Here is a 20,508-nt window from a genome sequence, read left to right as displayed (position 1 = left end):
TAAGTGGTGCTGTGGCTCAAGTGGTAGAGTGCTAGCCTTGAGCTGAAGACTTCAAAGACAATGCCCAGGCTCAAGGTTCAAGCCCCATGACAAAAAAAATAAAATAAAATCTTTTACCTCCATTTCTTGGAGTTCATTGCTATAAGAAACATATGATCACATGCTCATAGCTATTGAGCCCTTGCCATCTTCTCCTAAGAATATCATCCTTTGTTCTCATTGTGTGAATATTTATTGTTGTTTAATTAATCATGTGTAGGTATAATTATTTGTCCTTTACTGTCCATTGGGTTTACTTGTAGATTTATGGGACCATTGTAGCTATTACAAATGACAGAAACCATGCAGCCTATGCTTCTTTGAGTCTGGCTTACTTCACTTAGTATAATTTTTCCAAGTCTTTCCATTTCCTTATGAATGGTCCAATGCCATTCTTTCTGGTGGAAGTATACAAAAAATTCCTTGTGTGTATATACTACATTTTCTTGATTCATTGGTCCACCAAGGGGCATCTGGGTTGATTCCATATCTTGGCTATGGTAAACAGTCCTTCAATAAACATGCTTGTGCTGGTGGCTTCAGTGTAGCCTGGTTTGTGGTCAATCCCAGAAGTGGGATTGCTGGGTCCTAGGGAAGCTCTAAGACTATTGCTTTTATAACCACTAAGTTATGCATCTCCAAGGCCTTCATTTGTCTTATAGAAGGAATAACTTTTGTATGAAACCTTACAAAGTTATTTTTTTTTGTATGCATCAGTTGATTGCTTTCTATTCATATGAGATTTTTTTTTCGGGGTGGTGGGTGTTGGTTCTAGCTCTGAGGCTTGAATTCGGGGCCTGGGTGCTATCCCTGAGTTTTTGTGCCCAAGGCTAATGCTCTAACATTTGAGCCACAGCTCCATATTTGGTGATTAATTGGAGCTAAGGATCTGATGGATTTTCCTTCCTGGGCTGGCTTTGAACTGCCATCCTCAGATATCAGATTTCTGAGTAGCTAGTATTACAGCATGAGCTACCAGTGACTGGGTCATGTGATTTTTTTTTAAATAAGAAAATAATATGCAATAACATAAGCAAAACTAAGAGTATTTAATGAAATTGATGCTCTTTTAAACACCATTAAACACTGGTTGTTCATATATTCCTTAGCTAATCAGGAGGCTGACATATGAATATTTCAGTTTGAAACCAGTCTGGGAAGGAAAGTATGAAAATCTTTCTCAACTTAATGAGCAAAAAGCTGCAAATGGATCTGTGGCTCAAGTGGCAGAGAACTAGCCTTGAGGGTAAAAGTTAAGGGACAGAGCCTAGACCTTAAGTTCAAGTGCCAGCAATGGCACCAAAATAAATAAGTAAATAAATAGACAATATATTTTTCTGCAATCATAAATGTAGTCTAAAGAAATACATGGCACGAGGTTCAATGTGATTGATTTCAAGTCTCTGTATATTTCTTACTTACTATGTCACTTTCCAAAACACTGGTTTTTGTTCCCTTATCATGATTGGAGTATTCTCATTCGTGATAATGAAGTGGAAGCTTGTCACTGAAGCATTACTATATACAAAAACATTACTCTGTATTATGAAGAATAATTATCTATATAGCCCATGGTAATCTTGGCCTAAGGATGGATGCATTGACATATTAGTTTCAAAGCACTTTTGGGAACTTGACAAATAAAATATTGAGAGACATTTTCATATTCTTACCAAAGATTTCTATTTTAAATAGGGAGACTTGCACTAAATTAAAAAATGGTTTAAAAATGAGCATGTGTTAATCTGTATTTTAAAGGACCACAGTTACAGAAGACATTGAGTTTCAATTTTTGTACCAGCCCATGAGATTTTGGAAGGGGAGATTGTGTGCATTGACATCATTCTTCACTTCAGTTTCTCTTTCATACCTCTGCCTTTCCCCAAATTCTACTTTTGATAACCTTATTTAGTATAACCTTTATTTAGTATAACCCATTGAATGTCAGTGAGATGTAAGAAAAGGTTGTTCTTAGTGTTTTCCTTTAAAATGCCCAATTAAAAGAAACAATGCCTTTCTTCCACTGACATTTGTTGTTGTTGTTGTTTTTTGTTTTTTTTTTTTGGCCAGTCCTGGGCCTTGGACTCAGGGCCCGAGCACCGTCCCTGTCCCTGGCTTCTTCCCGCTCAAGGCTAGCACTCTGCCACTTGAGCCACAGCGCCGCTTCTGGCCGTTTTCTGTATATGTGGTGCTGGGGAATCGAACCTAGGGCCTCGTGTATCCGAGGCAGGCACTCTTGCCACTAGGCTATATCCCCAGCCCCGTCCACTGACATTTGAATACACAGTTTTGCTATATACATGGTTTTGTAAGTTAACTCTTTTTTGCATACACTTTTTTGCATACACTTTTCATGATATTTTGAAAAGCAAAAATGGACCCATGCATCAATAATGGAAAATTACACGAACTTCTGTACCTTTCCTGGATATTTCCCAGTACAACCAACAGTGATGGTGAAGAGGCTTAGAAAACAATCCAGAAATGTGGGACTACAAGATAAACATCTGTGGGTTTTTGTGATAAAATTCCATGTTGTTTTAATGAATCAACTGTTTTGGGATTTTTTTTTTTGGTAGAGTTTTAAAAGGCCCCAATGGACATTATTTTCCAAAATAATAAAAGGATGGATTTCTTTACATCAGTACCACATTCTTAAAGGTTGTAATTGGAAATTTAATTAAAATTAGTGGCAAAAGGTTTATTTTACTTTTCCTAAGTAGAATAAATAAGCTTTGACCATAATAACAAGTTACATTGGATTTGTAAAATGATTTTGGTATTCATGCAAATTGTCAATTATCTTACCCAAAGGGGAAAAAAACTACCTATTTTATACCTTCAGGTAAACAGAGGAAAGAACTCTTAATGCTAAAAAGAAACTGAAAAATTATATTATGCACTAATGTTTTACTAAACTAACCTCAAATGGATAAAAAAGAAGTCAATCCAAAAAAGATAAGGGGCACTAAATTCTGCTGTTCTGTGCCTTTAAAAATATGTTTCTGAAAGCAATATAGAGATTAGTCTAAAAATCTTTCTGCTTTACTTAAGATTTTCCATGATATTTAAATGAACCCCAAAGGCATTTGATTTTACTGCTAATTGGCACCTCCAGCAGAGTTAATGGGCTTAAGAGTGAATGGGCTTAAGAGGCATAACCAAAGACGACAACTGCTCTGCTTTATGTTAGTGAGATAAAAAAAAGTTGCCAAAAATAGGGAAAAAATAAGATTCTGAACATAAATAAAACATGATAGACTACACTCTCTCCAAGGATACATATCTTCATTTAAAAAAAAATCACACTACCCAAACATAGTCTTAGACTCTATTTTCTTCTTCTAATCTCATGTCTTATAAACCTGCCATGCATATAGAATGTGGCCAGTGGTAGACAGACCAATATGTTAAATAATTCAACACTCTCACAATTCCAGAAAGCCAAGGGGGAAAACTGGGGATGAATGACATGAAAGAAAAAACAAAACAAATCATGTAGGTATACATGTTATAGAAATTTCCAAAGTATTTCTATTTTGGCTCATTGTAGACTGAAATACAAAAATAAAAGAGAAGAACTGAAATTGTTTATTTTCTTTTTCAGGAATTTATACATTTGGACTATTCGCTACCGATATCTTTGTAAATGCTGGACAAGTGGTTACAGGAAATCTGGCCCCGCATTTTCTTGCCCTATGTAAGCCCAACTATACCGCACTGGGCTGTCAGCAGTACACACAGTTCATCAGTGGGGAGGAGGCTTGTACCGGAAACCCAGATCTCATTATGAGAGCCAGGAAAACATTTCCATCCAAAGAAGCAGCTCTCAGTGTCTATGCAGCCATGTATCTGACGGTAAGTAAGGTTTTAGGAAACCTTACTCATGCAAGTCTCTATTGCTGTTGATTCTTCCAAGGTAGACTTGCTTTTCCCTGCTATAATGCAAGTCACCACTAGGATAAGTAAGTCTAGTTAAATGTCTGTTGGCCATTTAATTTGTGTCTAATGATTGCTGTTTTGCAAATCAAAGTAAGTCACTTAACTCTCATGAGAGTATGTGTGGGTGGATGGCTCGAGGAAAAATATAGCCATTAACATTTCTGATTGGAAATATGGTTGTTTTGATATTAAATGGGACTTCATGGAATCAAATTTGTGCTGAACTTGTAATACACAATCAGGAATACTAGCTGACTGGGCTAGTAGCTACTTTCTCAAGCCCTCATATTCTCTGATATTCTCTGTTGGGAATGGAGGTGGAACTCGGTTGTTGTTTTTTTAACTAGGGCATGAATTCAGAGCCTAGGTACTTCCCTTTAGATACTTGCTTAAGGCTGGTATTCTACCACTTGAGGCACAACTCACTCTCCTTTCCACTTCTTTGCTTGTGAATTGGATGAGAGTCCCAAGGATTTTCCTGTCTGATGTGATTTAGAACCTTGATCCTCAGATCTCAGCTTCCTAAGTAGCTAGGATTACAGTCAATGAATGAGTCACTGGGGCTTAGAAATCCCTTTGCTTATTAGTAATATCATTCCAACACCTCAGTAAGTGTTTTCCTTAAACATTTTTTTAATTTAGTAGTTGTATAGAGGATACAATTGCAAAAATGAGTGTATAAGTACACTGTATCTTAGTTAATTTTACCCCTTTTGTAATTCTCACCCATTACCCTCCCACCTCTACTCTCATGTTGCATAACTTATTTTTACATAATGTGTATTTAATATAATGACTGCATTTCCTCACCCTTCTTCCTTCCATTCTTGTGTTCTTTATTGCCCGTCCTCTGAAATAGACTTTCACTTCCTAGTATTCATTTTGATAAACAGTTCATTAGTTGTTCAGAGGAGTTATGCCTTTGGACTTCTCAAGTATACCGGCCTTTAGTCAGTTTGTTTTTATGTAAATGCACAGAATCCTGTGTATGTTATCATGCCCATTTGTATTTTATATCTAGCTTCCAGATAGGAGAGAAAATGTACCATTTGTCTCTCTGAGCCAAACTTTCTTCACTTAATGTCATTTTTTCTAGGTCTATCCATTTTCCTGCAAATGAGAAAATATTATTGTTCTTAACAGATGGGTAAATTCCATTGTATATAGATACCACATTTTCTTGATCCAGACAGCTATTGTAGGGCATCTGGGTTGTTTCCATAACTTAGCTATTGTGAATAGTGCAGCAGTGACCATAGATGTGCAAGTGCCTTTACTGTACTCTACCTTGCAAGGATGTAAGTAAATGCATAAGAGTGGTATGGCTACATTGTTTCCTTTATTGAGGAATCTCCAAACCAACAACCAGAGTGACTGTACCAGAGTACATCCTCACCAATAGTGTAATAGGGTTCCTTTTTCCTCACATTTCTGCCAGCATTTGTTGTTGTTTTTATCAATACCGGTCAACATGGGGTGAAATGGAATCTCAAAGTTGTTTTGATTTGCATTTCCTTTATGGACAGGGATGTTGAGTGTTCATTGGCAATGCTTATCTCTTCTTAAGTAAAATAAATTAATTAATTAAAAATAAAAAGTTTTACACAGCAAACAACATAGTTATTAAGCTAAAAAGATAGCTTACAGGTTGGGAAAATTTCTTTTTTAAAAATTGTTATTGTAAAGGTGATGTACAGAGGTGTTAGTTACATATGTCAGGTAATTAGTACATTGCTTTTTGGAATGTTACTCCTTCCCTCACTTGTGCCCAGATTTTCCCTCCCATCTCCACCCATAAGTTGTATAGTTCATTTTCAATATGGTATCTAGTGAGTACTGCTGTCCCTTCATTTTTGTGCCCCTCCTTTGTCCTCCCAAAGTTATATAATCTAAATAACAAGATAAAAAGAAATGAAACAACAAAACAAAATCTTTTTCCATTTCTTGCAGTTCATTTTGATAAATATTATTTTGTATGATCAGATGCACATAGCTATTATGCCTTTGTGATCCTTTCTTAAGAATATCCTCCTTTGGTTTCACTTTGTTACTACCTAGAGACGTGTATAATGTATCATATTCTAGTGTAATTTTCCCCCCAGAAACTGTTTAATTTGATGCAATTCCATTCATTAACTCTTCTTTCCTATTTGCTGAACCCCCGAATCAAGCAATATTTCTTCATAGTACTGTTCAAAATATCCTTAGATATCATATTTTCCTGCATACAGGAGCATTTACCATAATTTTAGAGATAAGAGCCAAGCTCCAAATGCAGCTCTCTGAGGCTTTGAAGTCGGAAATAGCTGAGTGCATTTGTGAAAGGCAGGGACAGAAGGAAGAGCAGCCTTGTCAGGTGGCTCTTAACCCCAGCATTTCTGTCACCAGTGTTTCCCCTGTCACCTGGAGGGGACATATACCTGTGAGGTTGGACCCCAAAATTGTCCTCTGTAGACTTTCCCATAAAGTTTAGTAAGTTCAGATAACTTTTTATTCGGGGCTGGGAAGGCCGGCGGGGGGGGGGGGGGGGGAGAGTTCTCTTTCTCAATGGAGCCAGTGCTTACTTCCTTCTGAATTCAGCTTCCTATCAAAAGATTGTAAAGACTCGGGTCCATCTGAAGCCAAGTGTAATCATTCCTAATGACTTGAAAAACTCAGGACTATTTTTACCCTCAAGTGGCTTCTTCATGATCAGTGTCTTTGTCATGCCATCACATCAGGCTGTCACTAAAAGCAGACCAGATCTTCAGCAGTCCCCGGTGACATTTCTTCTTGAGATCAGAAATAAGAGTTATAAGTATATCTTGTGAGCTATGTCCTTTGCCCTGCAGAAGCTCTGCAGTTTGATGCAGTCCCATTTGTCCAACCTTTCTTTGATTTGTAGCCTTTCTGGGTCTTTGTTAAGGAAGTTCTGTCCTGTGCCAAGGAGCACAAGTGTTTCTCTCCTACTCCTTCCTTTAGTGTTTTCAGGGTGTCTGTTTTGATTTTGAGGTCTTTGATCCATTTGGAATTGATTTTGGTACAGGGTGATATATAAGGATCTAGTTTTAGTTTGTTGCATGTGTTAAACCAGTTTTGCCAGCACCATTTGTTAAATAGGCTATCTTTCTTCCAGACTATTGTTTTAGCTCCTTTATCAAAGACTAAGTAGGCGTAGATCTGTGGGTTCATTTCTGGGTCTTCAATTCTGTTCCATTGGTCTTCAGGCCTGTTCTAGAGCCAATACCAAGCTGTTTTTATTACTATAGCTTAATAATACAGCTTTAAGTTGGGTATTGTAATTCCTCCAGCACTGCTCTTTCTGCTTAGGATTGTTTTTGCTATTCTGGATCTTTTATTGTTCCATATGAATTTCTGGATTGCTTCCTCTATTTCATTAAAAAATGGTATTGGGATATTAATGGGTATTGCATTGAATTTGTAGATAGCCTTTGGCAATATTGCCATTTTGATTATATTAATCCTCCCAATCCAGGAGCATGGGAGGTTTTTCCATTTCCTTAGTTCTGCCTTAATGTCATTTTTCAAGGTTTTTAAAGTTCTCAATATAGAGGTCTTTCACTTCTTTAAGGTTATTCCTAGGTATTTTATGCTTTTTGAGGCTATTGCAAAAGGAGTTGCTTTCCTGATTTCAGCCTCAATCTTCGGGTCATTAGCATAGAGAAGGCCGTTGTTGTTTTTAATTTTTATTATCAAACTGATGTACAGAGAGGTTACAGTTTCATATGTTAGGCATTGGATTCATTTCTTGTACTGTTTGTTACCTTGTCCTTCATACCCCCCTCACCCTTCCCCCTTACCCTTTCCCCCCCTGAGGTGTTCAGTTCACTTACACCAAACAGTTTTGCAAGTATTGCTTTTGTAGTTGTTTGTCTTTTTTTTTACCCTGTGTCTCTCAATTTTGGTATTCCCTTTCAATTTCCTAGTTCCAATACCAGTATACACGGTTTCCAATATACTCAGATAAGATTACAGAGATAGTGTAGGTACAACCACAGGAAGGTAATATAAGAACATCATCAATAATAGAAGCTACAGATACACATGGGACGTTGAAAGTAGTTACAACTGTGATATAACAATTGTCTCCATAACATGGAGTTCATTTCATTTAGCTTCATCTTACGTGTTCATGAGCGTATAGCTATTGGGCCTTGTGATGCTCTGCTATGACGTGCCTAAACCTGTACTAATAACTCCCAATAAGGGAGAACATAGAGTCCATGTTTCTTTGGGTCTGAAGGCCGTTGATTTTTGAGGGTTTATTTTATATCCTGCAACTTTGCCAAAGTTTTGGATCAGCTCTAGTAGCTTGGGGGTAGAGTCTATGGGGTTCTTTAGGTATAGGATCATCTCATCTGTGAAGAGAGAAAGTTTAACTTCATCTTTTCCTATTTGGATCCAGTTTATATTTTCTTCTTTCCTAATTGCTCTGGCTAGGAATTCTAGTAGTATGTTGAAGAGAAGGGGAGAGAGTGGACATCCCTGTCTCATTCCTGATTTTAAAGGGAATGATATTAGTTTTTCACTTTACCGGCCATACAACGGACAAAGGCCTCACATCTGAAATATATGCAGAACTAAAAAAATTACATTCCTCCAAAACAAAACCGCAAAAACCAATAACCCCCTCATCAAGTGGGCTAAAGACTTAAAAAGAGACTTCTCTAATGAGGAAATGAGAATGGCCAAGAGACATATGAAAAAGTGCTCTACATCACTGGCCATAAAAGCAATGCAAATCAAAACAACATTGAGATTCCATCTCACCCCAGTAAGAATGTCCTATATCCAGAAATCTAACAATAACAATTGTTGGAGGGAATGTGGCCAAAAGGGAACCCTACTTCAGTTTTGGTGGGAATGTAAACTGGTTCAGCCACTCTGGAAAGCAGTATGGAGATTCCTCAGAAGGCTAAATATAGAGCTTCCCTATGACCCAGCAGCCCCACTTTTGGGTATCTATCCAAAAGACCACGAACAAAATCACAGTAAAGCCACCAGCACAACAATGTTCATCGCAGCACAATTTGTCATAGCGAGAATCTGGAACCAACCCAGATGCCCCTCAGTAGATGAATGGATCAGGAAAATGTGGTACATATACACAATGGAATTTTATGCCTCTATCAGAAAGAATGACATTGCCCCATTTGTAAGGAAATGGAAGTTCTTGGAAAAAATTATACTAAATGAAGTGAGCCAGGCCCAAAGAAACATGGACTCTATGGTCTCCCTTATAGGGAATAATTAGCACAGGTTTCGGCAAGTCACAGCAGAGGATCACAAGAGCCCAATAGCTATACCCTTATGAACACCTAAGATGACGCTAAGTGAAATGAACTCCAGGTTATGGAAACGATTGTTATGTCACTGTTGTAACTACTTTCAACGTGCCATGTGTAACTGTAGCTTCTATTATTGATTATCTTCTTGTATCCCCTTCCTGTGGTTGTACCTACACTATTTCTGTATCTTATCTGAGTATATTGGAAACTGTGTATACTGGTATTAGAACTAGGAAATTGAAAGGGAATACCAAAATCGAGAGACACAGGATAAAAAAAGACAAAACTACAAAAGCAACACTTGCAAAACTGGTGTAAATGAACTGATCAACTCATAGGGGGGAAAGGGAAAGGGAGAGGGGGGAGGTGGGAATGAGGGACAAGGAAACAAACAGTACAAGAAATGTATCCAATGCCTAGTGTATGAAACTGTAACCTCTCTGTACATCAGTTTGATAATAAAAATTTAAAAAATAAAATAAATTAAAAGAATATAAAAAATAGTTATAAGTAAGGACAATTTAGAAGGGGAAATAGGGCATTCATATCATATTTCCAGTGGCAAGATAATTTTAAAAGCCATAGAGTTCGTATTTTTGACATTCTGTAGTTTTTTTTGTTTTTTTTTTTTTTTGGCCAGTCCTGGGCCTTGGACTCAGGGCCTGAGCACTGTCCCTGGCTTCTTCCCGCTCAAGGCTAGCACTCTGCCACTTGAGCCACAGCGTCGCTTCTGGCCATTTTCTGTATATGTGGTGCTGGGGAATCGAACCTAGGGCCTCGTGTATCCGAGGCAGGCACTCTTGCCACTAGGCTATATCCCCAGCCCCCATTCTGTAGTTTTTTAAGCCAAGTTAATTCTATCCTTCTCTGCTTGGAGTTAAAAAAAATTACATTAAGGAAATTTGTGTGGAGTTTAGGATTCAATCCTATCCTGTCCATTTTCTCTCCCAATGGCTAGTGACTTCTCTAAGAAGCATCTATGACAACTTACTTCCTCTTCCCTTAGTCTAATCCCCACTGTGTTCTGATTTCCTCTAATTTCCACCGCCTGGCAGATTGTATTTCTCCTAAGATTGGAGGCTGAATCTGGGACTGATGTGAAATATGCCAGCCCATGCATACCCTTTCCTCCTCACTAAGTTAAGTGACTTCCTGTTCTTTTACCTCTGCTAGAATCCCAATCACTATAAATTTTACAGTAAAGATTTTTAAGAAGACAACTGAGCACTCACCAAATTCCTATTGCCATCACACCTAAATCTGATATTTCACATTTGTATTTGTATGGGAACTGCACATGCATATATGAGACCAAACAAATGATGGAAGGAAACGTCCCAAATGTTTTCTGATTCTGATTGCCGTTGGGCTATCTTAGCATTGATAGATATTAGGTTTTGCTGTGTAACCAGCTTTTGCTAGTGGTGGTGAATTTCACTATATCTGTAGTGATATATTCAGCCATTTAGACCACCGAAAACACTGTTTTAGTGGAGAGAAGGAATTATTGTCCTTTTGTATGTACATCTTATCTAACCCTGGTCTGGCTACCGGCATCCTTCCCTTCCCCTCCCTTCCCCTCCTCTCCTTTCCCCTCTCTTATCCTTTCTTTCTTTTCTTTTCTACTTTTCCCTTCATTTATTTCTTTATTTTTCTTTTCTTTTCTGTGCCAGCACCAGTGTTAAAGTCAGGGTTCATATTTGCTTCGTTTAACTAGTTTAGCTGGCATTCTACCACTTGGGCCATACCTTGAGCTTAGCATTTTGCTGGTTATTTTGGAGATGTAGTGGCATAGATTTTTCTGCTTCAACTGGCTCCTAAGTAGCTAGAATTTTGGATGCTTATCCCAGTGTCTAGCTTCCTGGATGCATGTCTTTTCATGATTTGTGCATTATAAATTTTCCTAGTCTGGAATAAAATCTTGGAATTATTTACAGTATCTATAACTACACTAGCAAACATTTTCTGATTATTTCCTGTATCTAGCACTACTTGCTTTACTATTCATTGAATAGGTTATTAATTCTTACATATTAGTAAACATTGTTATTTATTTATAGTTACTATTATTTATTTAATAATTGATTATGCTAATTTCCCTTCTTTATACACTCATATTGTACCCACTTTTTAGATGAAAATGTTTAGAACATGAAGTTAACTTGCTCAGATTCATAGAACCATATCTTTTCTAGTAACAATAACTTGGGATATTCTGGAGAGGGAAACCTTAATTTATGTCATCACTAATGTGAGTTTACTCCATAATCCAGTAAAGTTGAAACCCAAGAGTGCCGGCGGTAGGCCTGGCACAGGGCCTGGGAGCTGTCCCTCAGCTTTCTTAACTCAAGGCTAGTTCTTTACCATTTGAGTCACAGCCTCACTCTCAACTTTCATGGTGGTTAATTCTAGATAAGAGTCTCGTGATCTTTCTTCTCTGGGCTGGCTTCGACCCACAGTCTTCAGATCTCAGCCTCCCAAGTAGCTAGGATTACAGGTGTAAGCCACTGGTGCCCAGTTCCCACATCCATCTTTTATAATAATCTCACAGGGTCTGCAACAACACAGGCTGCATAGAGAGGGACTGAAGGAACAGCCCACTGATGTTTGCTTCCTCTCTCCTTTTTGGGATGGGGGTGGAAGGCTAGGAAGACAGTACTGAGGTCCAGGGCCTGGGAGCTATATCCTCATTTTTGCTTAAGGCTGGTATTCTACTACTTGAGGCAGAGTTCCACTTACAGTTTTTCAGGCTTTCTTATCTACATTAGCTTCAAATTCCTATCCTCAGATCTCAGCCTCCTGAGAATCTAGGATTACCGGTGTAAGCCATGGACACCCACCCACCTTGTGTCCTGTCTTTTAGTGACTCTTCACCTAGTTCTTTTGCTCAAGGCTAGCACTCTGCCACTTGAGCCACAGCGCCACTTCTGGCGGTTTTCTATATATGTGGTGCTGGGAAATCGAACCCAGGGCTTCATGTATATGAGACAAGCTCTCTTGCCACTAGGCCATATTCCCAGCCCTCTCCACCTAGTTCTTTACAGGGGCATGTGTTCCAGTTTACTTGTTACAGCTGGATTCATGAGACTGGCAAGAAATTGTATTGGAAGGGAAAAGATGGCATTGTAAGAAGCTATACTAAGGACTGCCTCTGTACATTTGTCTTCACTGGCTGATGAGATCTAGCTGCCATCAGAAAGCCAGCCTGGAATGTTCCTCTGCTGAGAATAATTGAATCCTGAAATGTGTAAGGTTCTTTTGCTCTAGGTTTTGAATGAGGAAATTTGATTAACTGTCTGCTAAGTAATATATCAACAATATTTATTGAGCACACACTCCTAATGTGACAGCTGTACCATTACAGTGACTACTGCTACTTTAATCACTATTACCAGTTGGCTGACACTTTTCTTGTCAGCCTGAAGCTTAGTGTTACTGTTGCAAATGGAGAAGACACAAAAGCCATCTGTGGGGCACTCTCTGTGTCCCAATAAAGTTACTGTCATAGACCTAAAAAAATCATTATTTATGCCCTCTTTCTCCCCAATTGATCATGAACTTTGTGTTTTGATTTTTATTTTCTTAAAAGGGGTAAATTTTTATTATTTAATGTTTATGTTTTAAAATTTTTTAATTACTATTATTAGGGTGTTATACAGGTGTTACAGTTACAAAAGTCAGGTAAAGAGTATCTTGCTTTTATTCTAGAGCTTGAACTCAGGGCATCATGCTCTCACTTGGCTTTTATGCTAGGGCTCCACCAATCGAGTCATACCTCCCCTTCTACTTCTTTTTTCTGGCTAATTGGAGATAAGAATGCTGTAGACTTTCCTGCCTGGATTAGCTTCAAATATTGATCCTCAAATATTTCAACCTCTTTAGTAGCTAGGATTAAACCAGTATCTGGCTTCAAAATTCTTTGTCTAATACGGTACTCTCCCACCCCATCTTGTGCCTAGATATTGAACAATGGCCAATGTAATAAACTAATAACAATGGTGCTTTGAAATTGCACACATAAAACATGAAAATGGCTGGGATGGTTATAAACAGGTAAGTAGATTATGGAAGACACACAGAGCCTCTGCATCTTGAGTGTATCCAGCTTCCATGAGTGGTATTTGATTTGTGTGTCCTGTGATTGGCAAGTGCCTTTAATGGTATCTGGCACTAAGTCACATCCCAGGAACTCCTGCATTTCATTTCAGTAATGTATCAGAATGTCTAAGCAGCTGGACATGACCAAGGTTTACAACTTAGTTCTGGCTGAGGGCAAATATCATGGACATTTTAGTTAGTACATGTGGGCTCAAGGATAAACACACTATTCTATAAGACTCTTGGAAATATTTCAAAAAACATATCACAGAATTTCATTAATGTGTTTTCTTAGGGGCTAGCAGATACCAATGGGGGTTCTGTTGGCTGGAACTTGCAGGTTCTAATTAGAAAAAGGGCCCTCAATGGATATGATCTGGATAGAGGAGAAAGAGAATTCCAGGTGAGAGAGGCAACAGAAGCAAAGGCAGGGAAGAGGAAACACAAAGGCAGGAATACCCGAGGAAAAGATGGGTGGGTGAATAATGGGATTTAAGCATTTGTAAGAGAAAGTAAATAAAAAAAAAAAAGATCTTGAAGTGTGTCTTCCATGACTTGAGCTAATCAGCAGTGTGGAGCTGACACAACAGAGCTGCATTTAGAATGATGGTATTAATTTAATTCCATAAACATGTCCTGAACACCTACAACAAAATACATCTCTATATGCTGCTAGGATGTATCCCTTTTAGAGTTTAAAATGGTCTAGAAAGAAGTCAAGAGGGAATTAAAAGAGGAAGAAAGTCTAAGTAAAGGAAACCTCTTAAAGAGATTGTCACAAAATCTCAGACACAATATGAGAGAGATTTGAATTCAGTTGGTTTCCTAATACCTGAGAACTGTACTGCCGATAAGACCAGATGAAATGAAAGGAAAGAAAATTTACTGTTTCTGAGGGATGGAATGACCTAGCAACTCTGAGTTGCCAGGAGCCTGAGCACAGGTTGGAACTGCTAGGAAAATTTAAGCATTCTTTCTTAGCAGGTAGAGACAGAAGAGACAGCCATAGTCTGGGGACTGATGCTGCAGTGTACCCTTCAGGGTGGGCAGAGCATCATCTGCTGGCCCAGATACCAAGGTGCAATGTAATCAAGTCCAGGGTTCCTGTTGTGGTATTTAGTTCTGCTGTGTGGCTTCAAACCTCTATCCCCAGGTGCATTTTCCTGTCGTCAGCCTAAGTCCTCAATATGCCTTAAACTTCAGAGTAGTACTTTGGCTTCTGTACAAATAACAAAGTTGAAGCTAAGAGAGGCTAATTAACTTACACTGCTGTGCAGCTTGTGTGTGTGAGAACCAGGAGGGTGAACCCAGTTCGTGTGACTCTAAACCAACACTGGGTCTCTCATATCGCAATCCTTCCCAAGATGTTCCCAACCTCTCCTTTCCTCCTTGAAGAGAAGGCAACTATGTTCTGATTGATCTTCACAGGGCCATGTTGCAGAACAATTATCCACATATTAGTGATATAATTCATTGCCAATGTTTACAAATGATTAGGATTTCATGTTAGGCAATACCACATTGACAGGGTCCAACAGAATCCAGTTTTTAATGGAAACTCTGAATTTGTGGCCTCCCATCTTGGCTACTCCCAGTCATATATGCTATGGTCTGCTTTCGAGACATGTAATTCTCTGATATAGGCAGTGTGGTCTTGCTCTTGAATTCCTGGCACTCCCAGGATGAGTTGCCCACTCATCCTGGGAGGATGGGCTACGAATTCCAGACTGTATATCTTTCCACCATTGATACCTCAAGTACTGTAGTATCTGCTTCTCTGGCCCATGTCCAAGGCTGTCATCTTGTGGCTTAATCTACTGAATTGCCTACTGCGGATGCAACCCTACTCAGAGCTGACAGCTTCATGTCACCCATTCACTTGGTTTCTTAGGGCTGTGAAGACAGCATTCTGCAAATGGGATGTCTTTGAAACAACTCTGACATATTTCTTACAGTTCTGGAAACTGTGATGTACAAGATAAAACTGCTGGCAATAAGTGACTGTTGAGACACTGATTTTTTTGGTCAGTTGATGGTGCCTTCTTGCTGTGTCCTCACATGGCAAAGGTTAGCTCTCTGCTGCCTCTTTTATAATGATACCAATCATGGCCTCAGTGATCTAATTGACTCTTAATAATGTTCCCTTGATGGCTATGATTCCATTGTATGAGTTTTGAGACAGGACAGAAACATTCAGAATATGGTATATGACCAGAGTAGCATTCAATGTAGCACTGGTATGGAATGAATTCACCCAAAGAACCAGTTTTCCTGCCCAATTTGTATCCTTTTGTGATGTATCCTTTGTATCCTTTTATGATGAGGGTATAAGGAGCTGTGATTGTCTTTTGTGTTGGAGGGTAGGTCTAGCATGTCCCTGACAACTGAGATTCATAAAAATTTTACCGAAATCCCAGGTCCCTGAATACTGTATGGTTCCTCACCTCAAATGTGGAATGCACGTATCTCAACGAAGCCTCTGGTGTGCTATCCACTTTCTATCTATCTAGTCTCAGCTGTAGGATATTCTTGATCTTCCAAGGAAAACATCTTTGACTTCTAAGGAAGAAGAGACCCAAACTATTTTTGATTATTTTTTAATTAAATTTTATTGACAAGGTGATGTACAGAGGGGGTACAGTTACATAATAAGGTAGTGAGTACATTTCTTGTCATATTTGTTACACCACCCCTCACTTTTCTTTCCTTTCCTAGTTCAGGCAAGCATATATACATATCCAGTGTACCAAAATCATATACAGTAATCACGTAGGGTACACCAAAGGAAATTCACTTAGTACATTGAACATAATGACAACAATTAAATCCTCCTGTTTCCTTCCATTGGAGTTCATTTTGCTTTGCTTCATCTTATATAATTATATGTACATAGCTGTTGAGCTATTGTGATCCTTTTATAGGTCAATCCTAGACCTTTTTATGTTTAGTTAGTAACTGTTGTTTCAGATACATAATGTAAAGTCGCTGACCCAAACATGTGGGAATACCATTTGAAAAGAAGTTTGTTATTTTACAGACATGATCTCTACTGTTCTCCCATTACCCGTAACAATCATATATCAAGGAGACCATTCACTTTTATAAGAGACCCAAACTTTGAAACATGTGTTCAACTGTTCATCGCTCTTCAGATATGTTGTGGCAGAGGGTGGGAGGTTGACATGGTACTGGGAGGGGAGGGGAGGATTTTTCTGTTCCAGGTGAATGTGAGATATGTTTCATCGTGTTTTTTCACTAGAGTTGAAAAGAACACATTGGATAAATCCATGGCTGTTCTTGCTTGGTTGAGGAGTTGACAGTCTTCTTTTCCAACACCTGTCCAGAATGGTAAATTACATGGGAAAATGATAAGAATCACTACCCCTGCATTCTTGAGATTGGAGCAGTGGTATTGAATCTTCTTCATCCTATCATTAGCCTGAAAATTTGACCTCAAGTTGTGTTGACATAATAGCTTCACTGTTAATCAAACTTTGGCCTGGACTGATTTATAACCCAATCCACACTTATCCTCACCCTAACAGAGGACTGTGAAGATGCAAATTCAGTTCTCAGTGTCAATATTTCTGTTGAAAAATTATCTTTAAGTAGATGTACAATAAGTTGCCATTTAATAAAACAGTTTATGAATATAATGCATCTCAATCAGTGTCACCCCTTTCAACATTCTCATCCATCTCTCCTCTACCCACTCCTTCCCTCATTCTTCTTAATTTTATAGGATATATATATATATATAGGTAGAGAGAGAGAGAGAGAGAATACACAAACACACACACACACAAGCATTCTCCCCTTCTTCTCCCCTACATTCATCCACCCCTTTCCTCTGACCCTACCCCATCCCTTTCAGATACCCACTTCCTGGTATTTATTTTGTCAAACTTTGCCTCTCTAAGGAACTACACTATTTGAGTTCTCACTTGATTCTACTATATTTCAACTAATACGTTTTATACACTTAAATATAACTCTATCTCATGATGAACACAGATCAAAACTTCTCAGTAAAAATCTGGCCAAATAATTCAACAAATAACTGAAAAATCATACAGTTCAATGGGAATCATCCTAAGGAGGTAAAGCTGATTTAACATACATAAATGGATAAATGAAATACAACACATCAACAGAAGCAAGATAAAGAATTGCATGATCATTTCAACAGATGCAGATACAGCTTTTGACAAGATATAATATCCTTTTATGATAAAATCACTGGAGAAGCTAGGAATACATGGAACATTATGCAAGTGTTACTATTTCCAACAAAGAGAGGACATAATAAGTTGAAGCACAACAAAGAATTAGTAGCATAATGTATTCTTTTCTTTTCTTTTCTTTTCTTTCTTTCTTTCTTTCTTTCTTTCTTTCTTTCTTTCTTTCTTTCTTTCTTTCTTTCTTTCTCTCTTTCTCTCTTTCTTTCTCTCTTTCTTTCTTTCGTTCATCTATCATGGGGCTTGAATTCAGTGCCTAGCCTCTGTTCCTGAGCTTTTTCTGCTCAAAACCAGTGCTCTACCACTCTGAGCCACAGCATCACTTCCTGTTTTGTGGTGGTTAATTGGAAATAAAAGTCTCACGGACTTCTCTGCCCAGGCTAGCTTTGAACTGTGATCCACAAATCACAGCCTCCTGAGTAGCGCCCGGCTTATGATGTATTATTTTTTGCTATCCCTCCTATGCTAAATATATTTTCATGATAAATGTTTTAACATGTAGTAAAAAAATGACAGTACAGAAATTTCCATCATAAAATTCTTCTAAGTTGAAGATATGTTCAAATTGAGATTCTTAGAACCTCTTTTGTGGTATTATTATGGAAGTTATAGTCTTACACAGTCTGCTTAGAACCGTTTGTTTGTGCCATTTAAAGAAAGTCTTGGGCACAAAAAATTTCAGATGGCAAGTAGAAATTTCTTTTTATTAATATAGCATTGCCAAGTATAAAAATTATCATCAAATGCCTACTGTAGAGAAAATCTTAAGCAGTTTATTTACTGCTTTCTTTCTTTATACAAAGACTTTCGCTATTAGCTTACAGACAATGCAGAGAAATATCTTCTTGAACTTTCAACTATCAAAACACAAAACAACTATACAACAACTTCCCCTTAATTTGAGTTAGATCTATCTACAGAGAAACCTCTAGAAAGAAAAATTTATGCTTCCTCATTTTATAATCTTGTTGCAACATGGATTTTGGCTTTTCTTCAAAACACATACACACACACTCACACTTTACTGACACACTCATAAGTCTTTCAGAGTGGTCTTGCCAAGAGACTATTGATTTTTTTTTAAAATGTGGTAATGAGGAAATGTACCCAGGGCTTCATGAATGCTAGGCAAGCACTCTACCACTAAGCCACATTCCTAGCCTCAAGAGCTGCTTTAATTGTTCAGTAGCTCATCATCCCCCACTTATATTAGCTTTCCTAAGACATTAAAACATTATATTCTTCACATTTATATAATCCCTCATTTATATGTTTTATTGCAATGTCAAAAAAAAAACTTATGAGTATTCTGTCTCTCTTTCTGATCTCCTTCTCCTTCTGTATTTTTTTTGAGTGATCCCCAGAAGTTCTTCTCTAGCTTTCATATCTCTTCAGACATCTAGACTTCATTTCTAATGTGAAATATCTATTTGGTAACACCAGTTCCTTATAACTATGATTTAAAAAACAAATCAAGGCTCATATATACTCTTCCCACAGCTCCAAATTTCCTTTTGCTTGTATCTTCTGGTTTGATGACTGCTCACTTCCAAGATACCTAGTCTTGAAATTGAATCATTCTCAACTCCTCCTACACCCACACATCCAGATGTCTGACTAAGTCTCCTGGCTCTGTTTCAAATCTCTTTTGTTTTTCTCCCTGTGTGTTTCTCCTGCTTGAATTGCTGGCCTTGAGAGTTATGAGAAATCTTTCAAATAAGCTCCTCACACATCCTACCCATCCTATCCCACCCACCTTACATTGAGCCATTGGAGTAATACTCCCAAAATGTGAGTTTGAGCCTCAACTCCCAAAGTGAAAGTATTTGGAAATGGAGCCTTTGAGAGGCTGCGGGAGTCAGGGGCCGCCTGATAGGCTAAGTGTCATAAGAAAAGGCACTATGGTAGTTTATGTTTTTTGAGGCTATTGCAAAAGGAGTTGCTTTCCTGATTTCAGCCTCACTCTTTGGGTTGTTGGCATATATAAAAGCCATTGATTTGAGGACTTATTTATATCCTGCTATTTGCCAAAGTTTTAGATCAGCTCAAGTAACTTGGGAGTAGAGTCTATGGGGTTCTTTAGATACAGGATCATGTCATTTGCAAAGAGAGAGAGAGAGAGTTTAGCTTCATATTTTCCTATTTGGTTCCCTATTGCTCTGGCTAGGAATTCTAGTACTATGTTGAAGAGGAAAGGAGAGAGTGGACAACTTTGTCTTGCTCCTGATTTTAGAGGAAATGGTTTTAATTTTTCACTATTAAGTACAATGTTTGCTGTGGGTTTGTCATAGACAACCATTATTATATTCATGACCCAGCAGCCCCACTTTTGTGCATCTGCCCAAAAGATTACAAGCAAGACCACACTAAAGCCACCAGGACAACTATGTTCATCATAGCACAATTTGTCATTGCTAAAATATGGAACCAATCCAGATGCCCCTCAGTAGACAAGTGGATCAGGAAAATGTGGTACATATACACAATGGAATTCTATGGCTCTATCAGAAAGAACAACACTGCCCCATTTGTTAGGAAATGGAAAGACTTGGAAAAAAAAATCATGCTATGGGCTGGGGATATAGCCTAGTGGCAAGAGTGCCTGCCTCGGATACACGAGGCCCTAGGTTCGATTCCCCAGCACCACATATACAGAAAAAATGGCCAGAAGCGGCGCTGTGGCTCACGTGGCAGAGTGCTAGCCTTGAGCGAGAAGAAGCCAGGGACAGTGCTCAGGCCCTGAGTCCAAGGCCCAGGACTGGCCAAAAAAAAAAAAAAAAAAAAAAAATCATGCTAAGTGAAGTGAGCCAGACCCAAAGAAACATGGACTCTATGGTTTCCATCATAGGGAATAATTAATTTATCTCCAGGATAGACATAGCAGAAGATCACAAAGCTCTATA

General features: G+C 38.3%; 1 protein-coding gene across 2 annotated transcripts in view; it reads left to right on the top strand.

The window, feature by feature from the left end:
- Plppr5 (phospholipid phosphatase related 5) overlaps window positions 1-20,508 on the top strand; it is a 143,263-nt gene that overhangs the window by 60,136 nt on the left and 62,619 nt on the right. For both annotated transcript variants that reach the window (XM_048349977.1, XM_048349978.1), the window contains exon 3: window positions 3,647-3,897. In XM_048349977.1, coding sequence (XP_048205934.1) covers window positions 3,647-3,897 — 251 coding nt within the window. The remainder of the gene's footprint in view (window positions 1-3,646; window positions 3,898-20,508) is intronic.

The sequence above is a fragment of the Perognathus longimembris genome, chromosome 7 (genome assembly GCF_023159225.1).
Source record: "Perognathus longimembris pacificus isolate PPM17 chromosome 7, ASM2315922v1, whole genome shotgun sequence".
Classification (NCBI taxonomy): Eukaryota; Metazoa; Chordata; class Mammalia; order Rodentia; family Heteromyidae; genus Perognathus; species Perognathus longimembris.
This window is presented reverse-complemented; position numbering and strand designations above follow the sequence as displayed.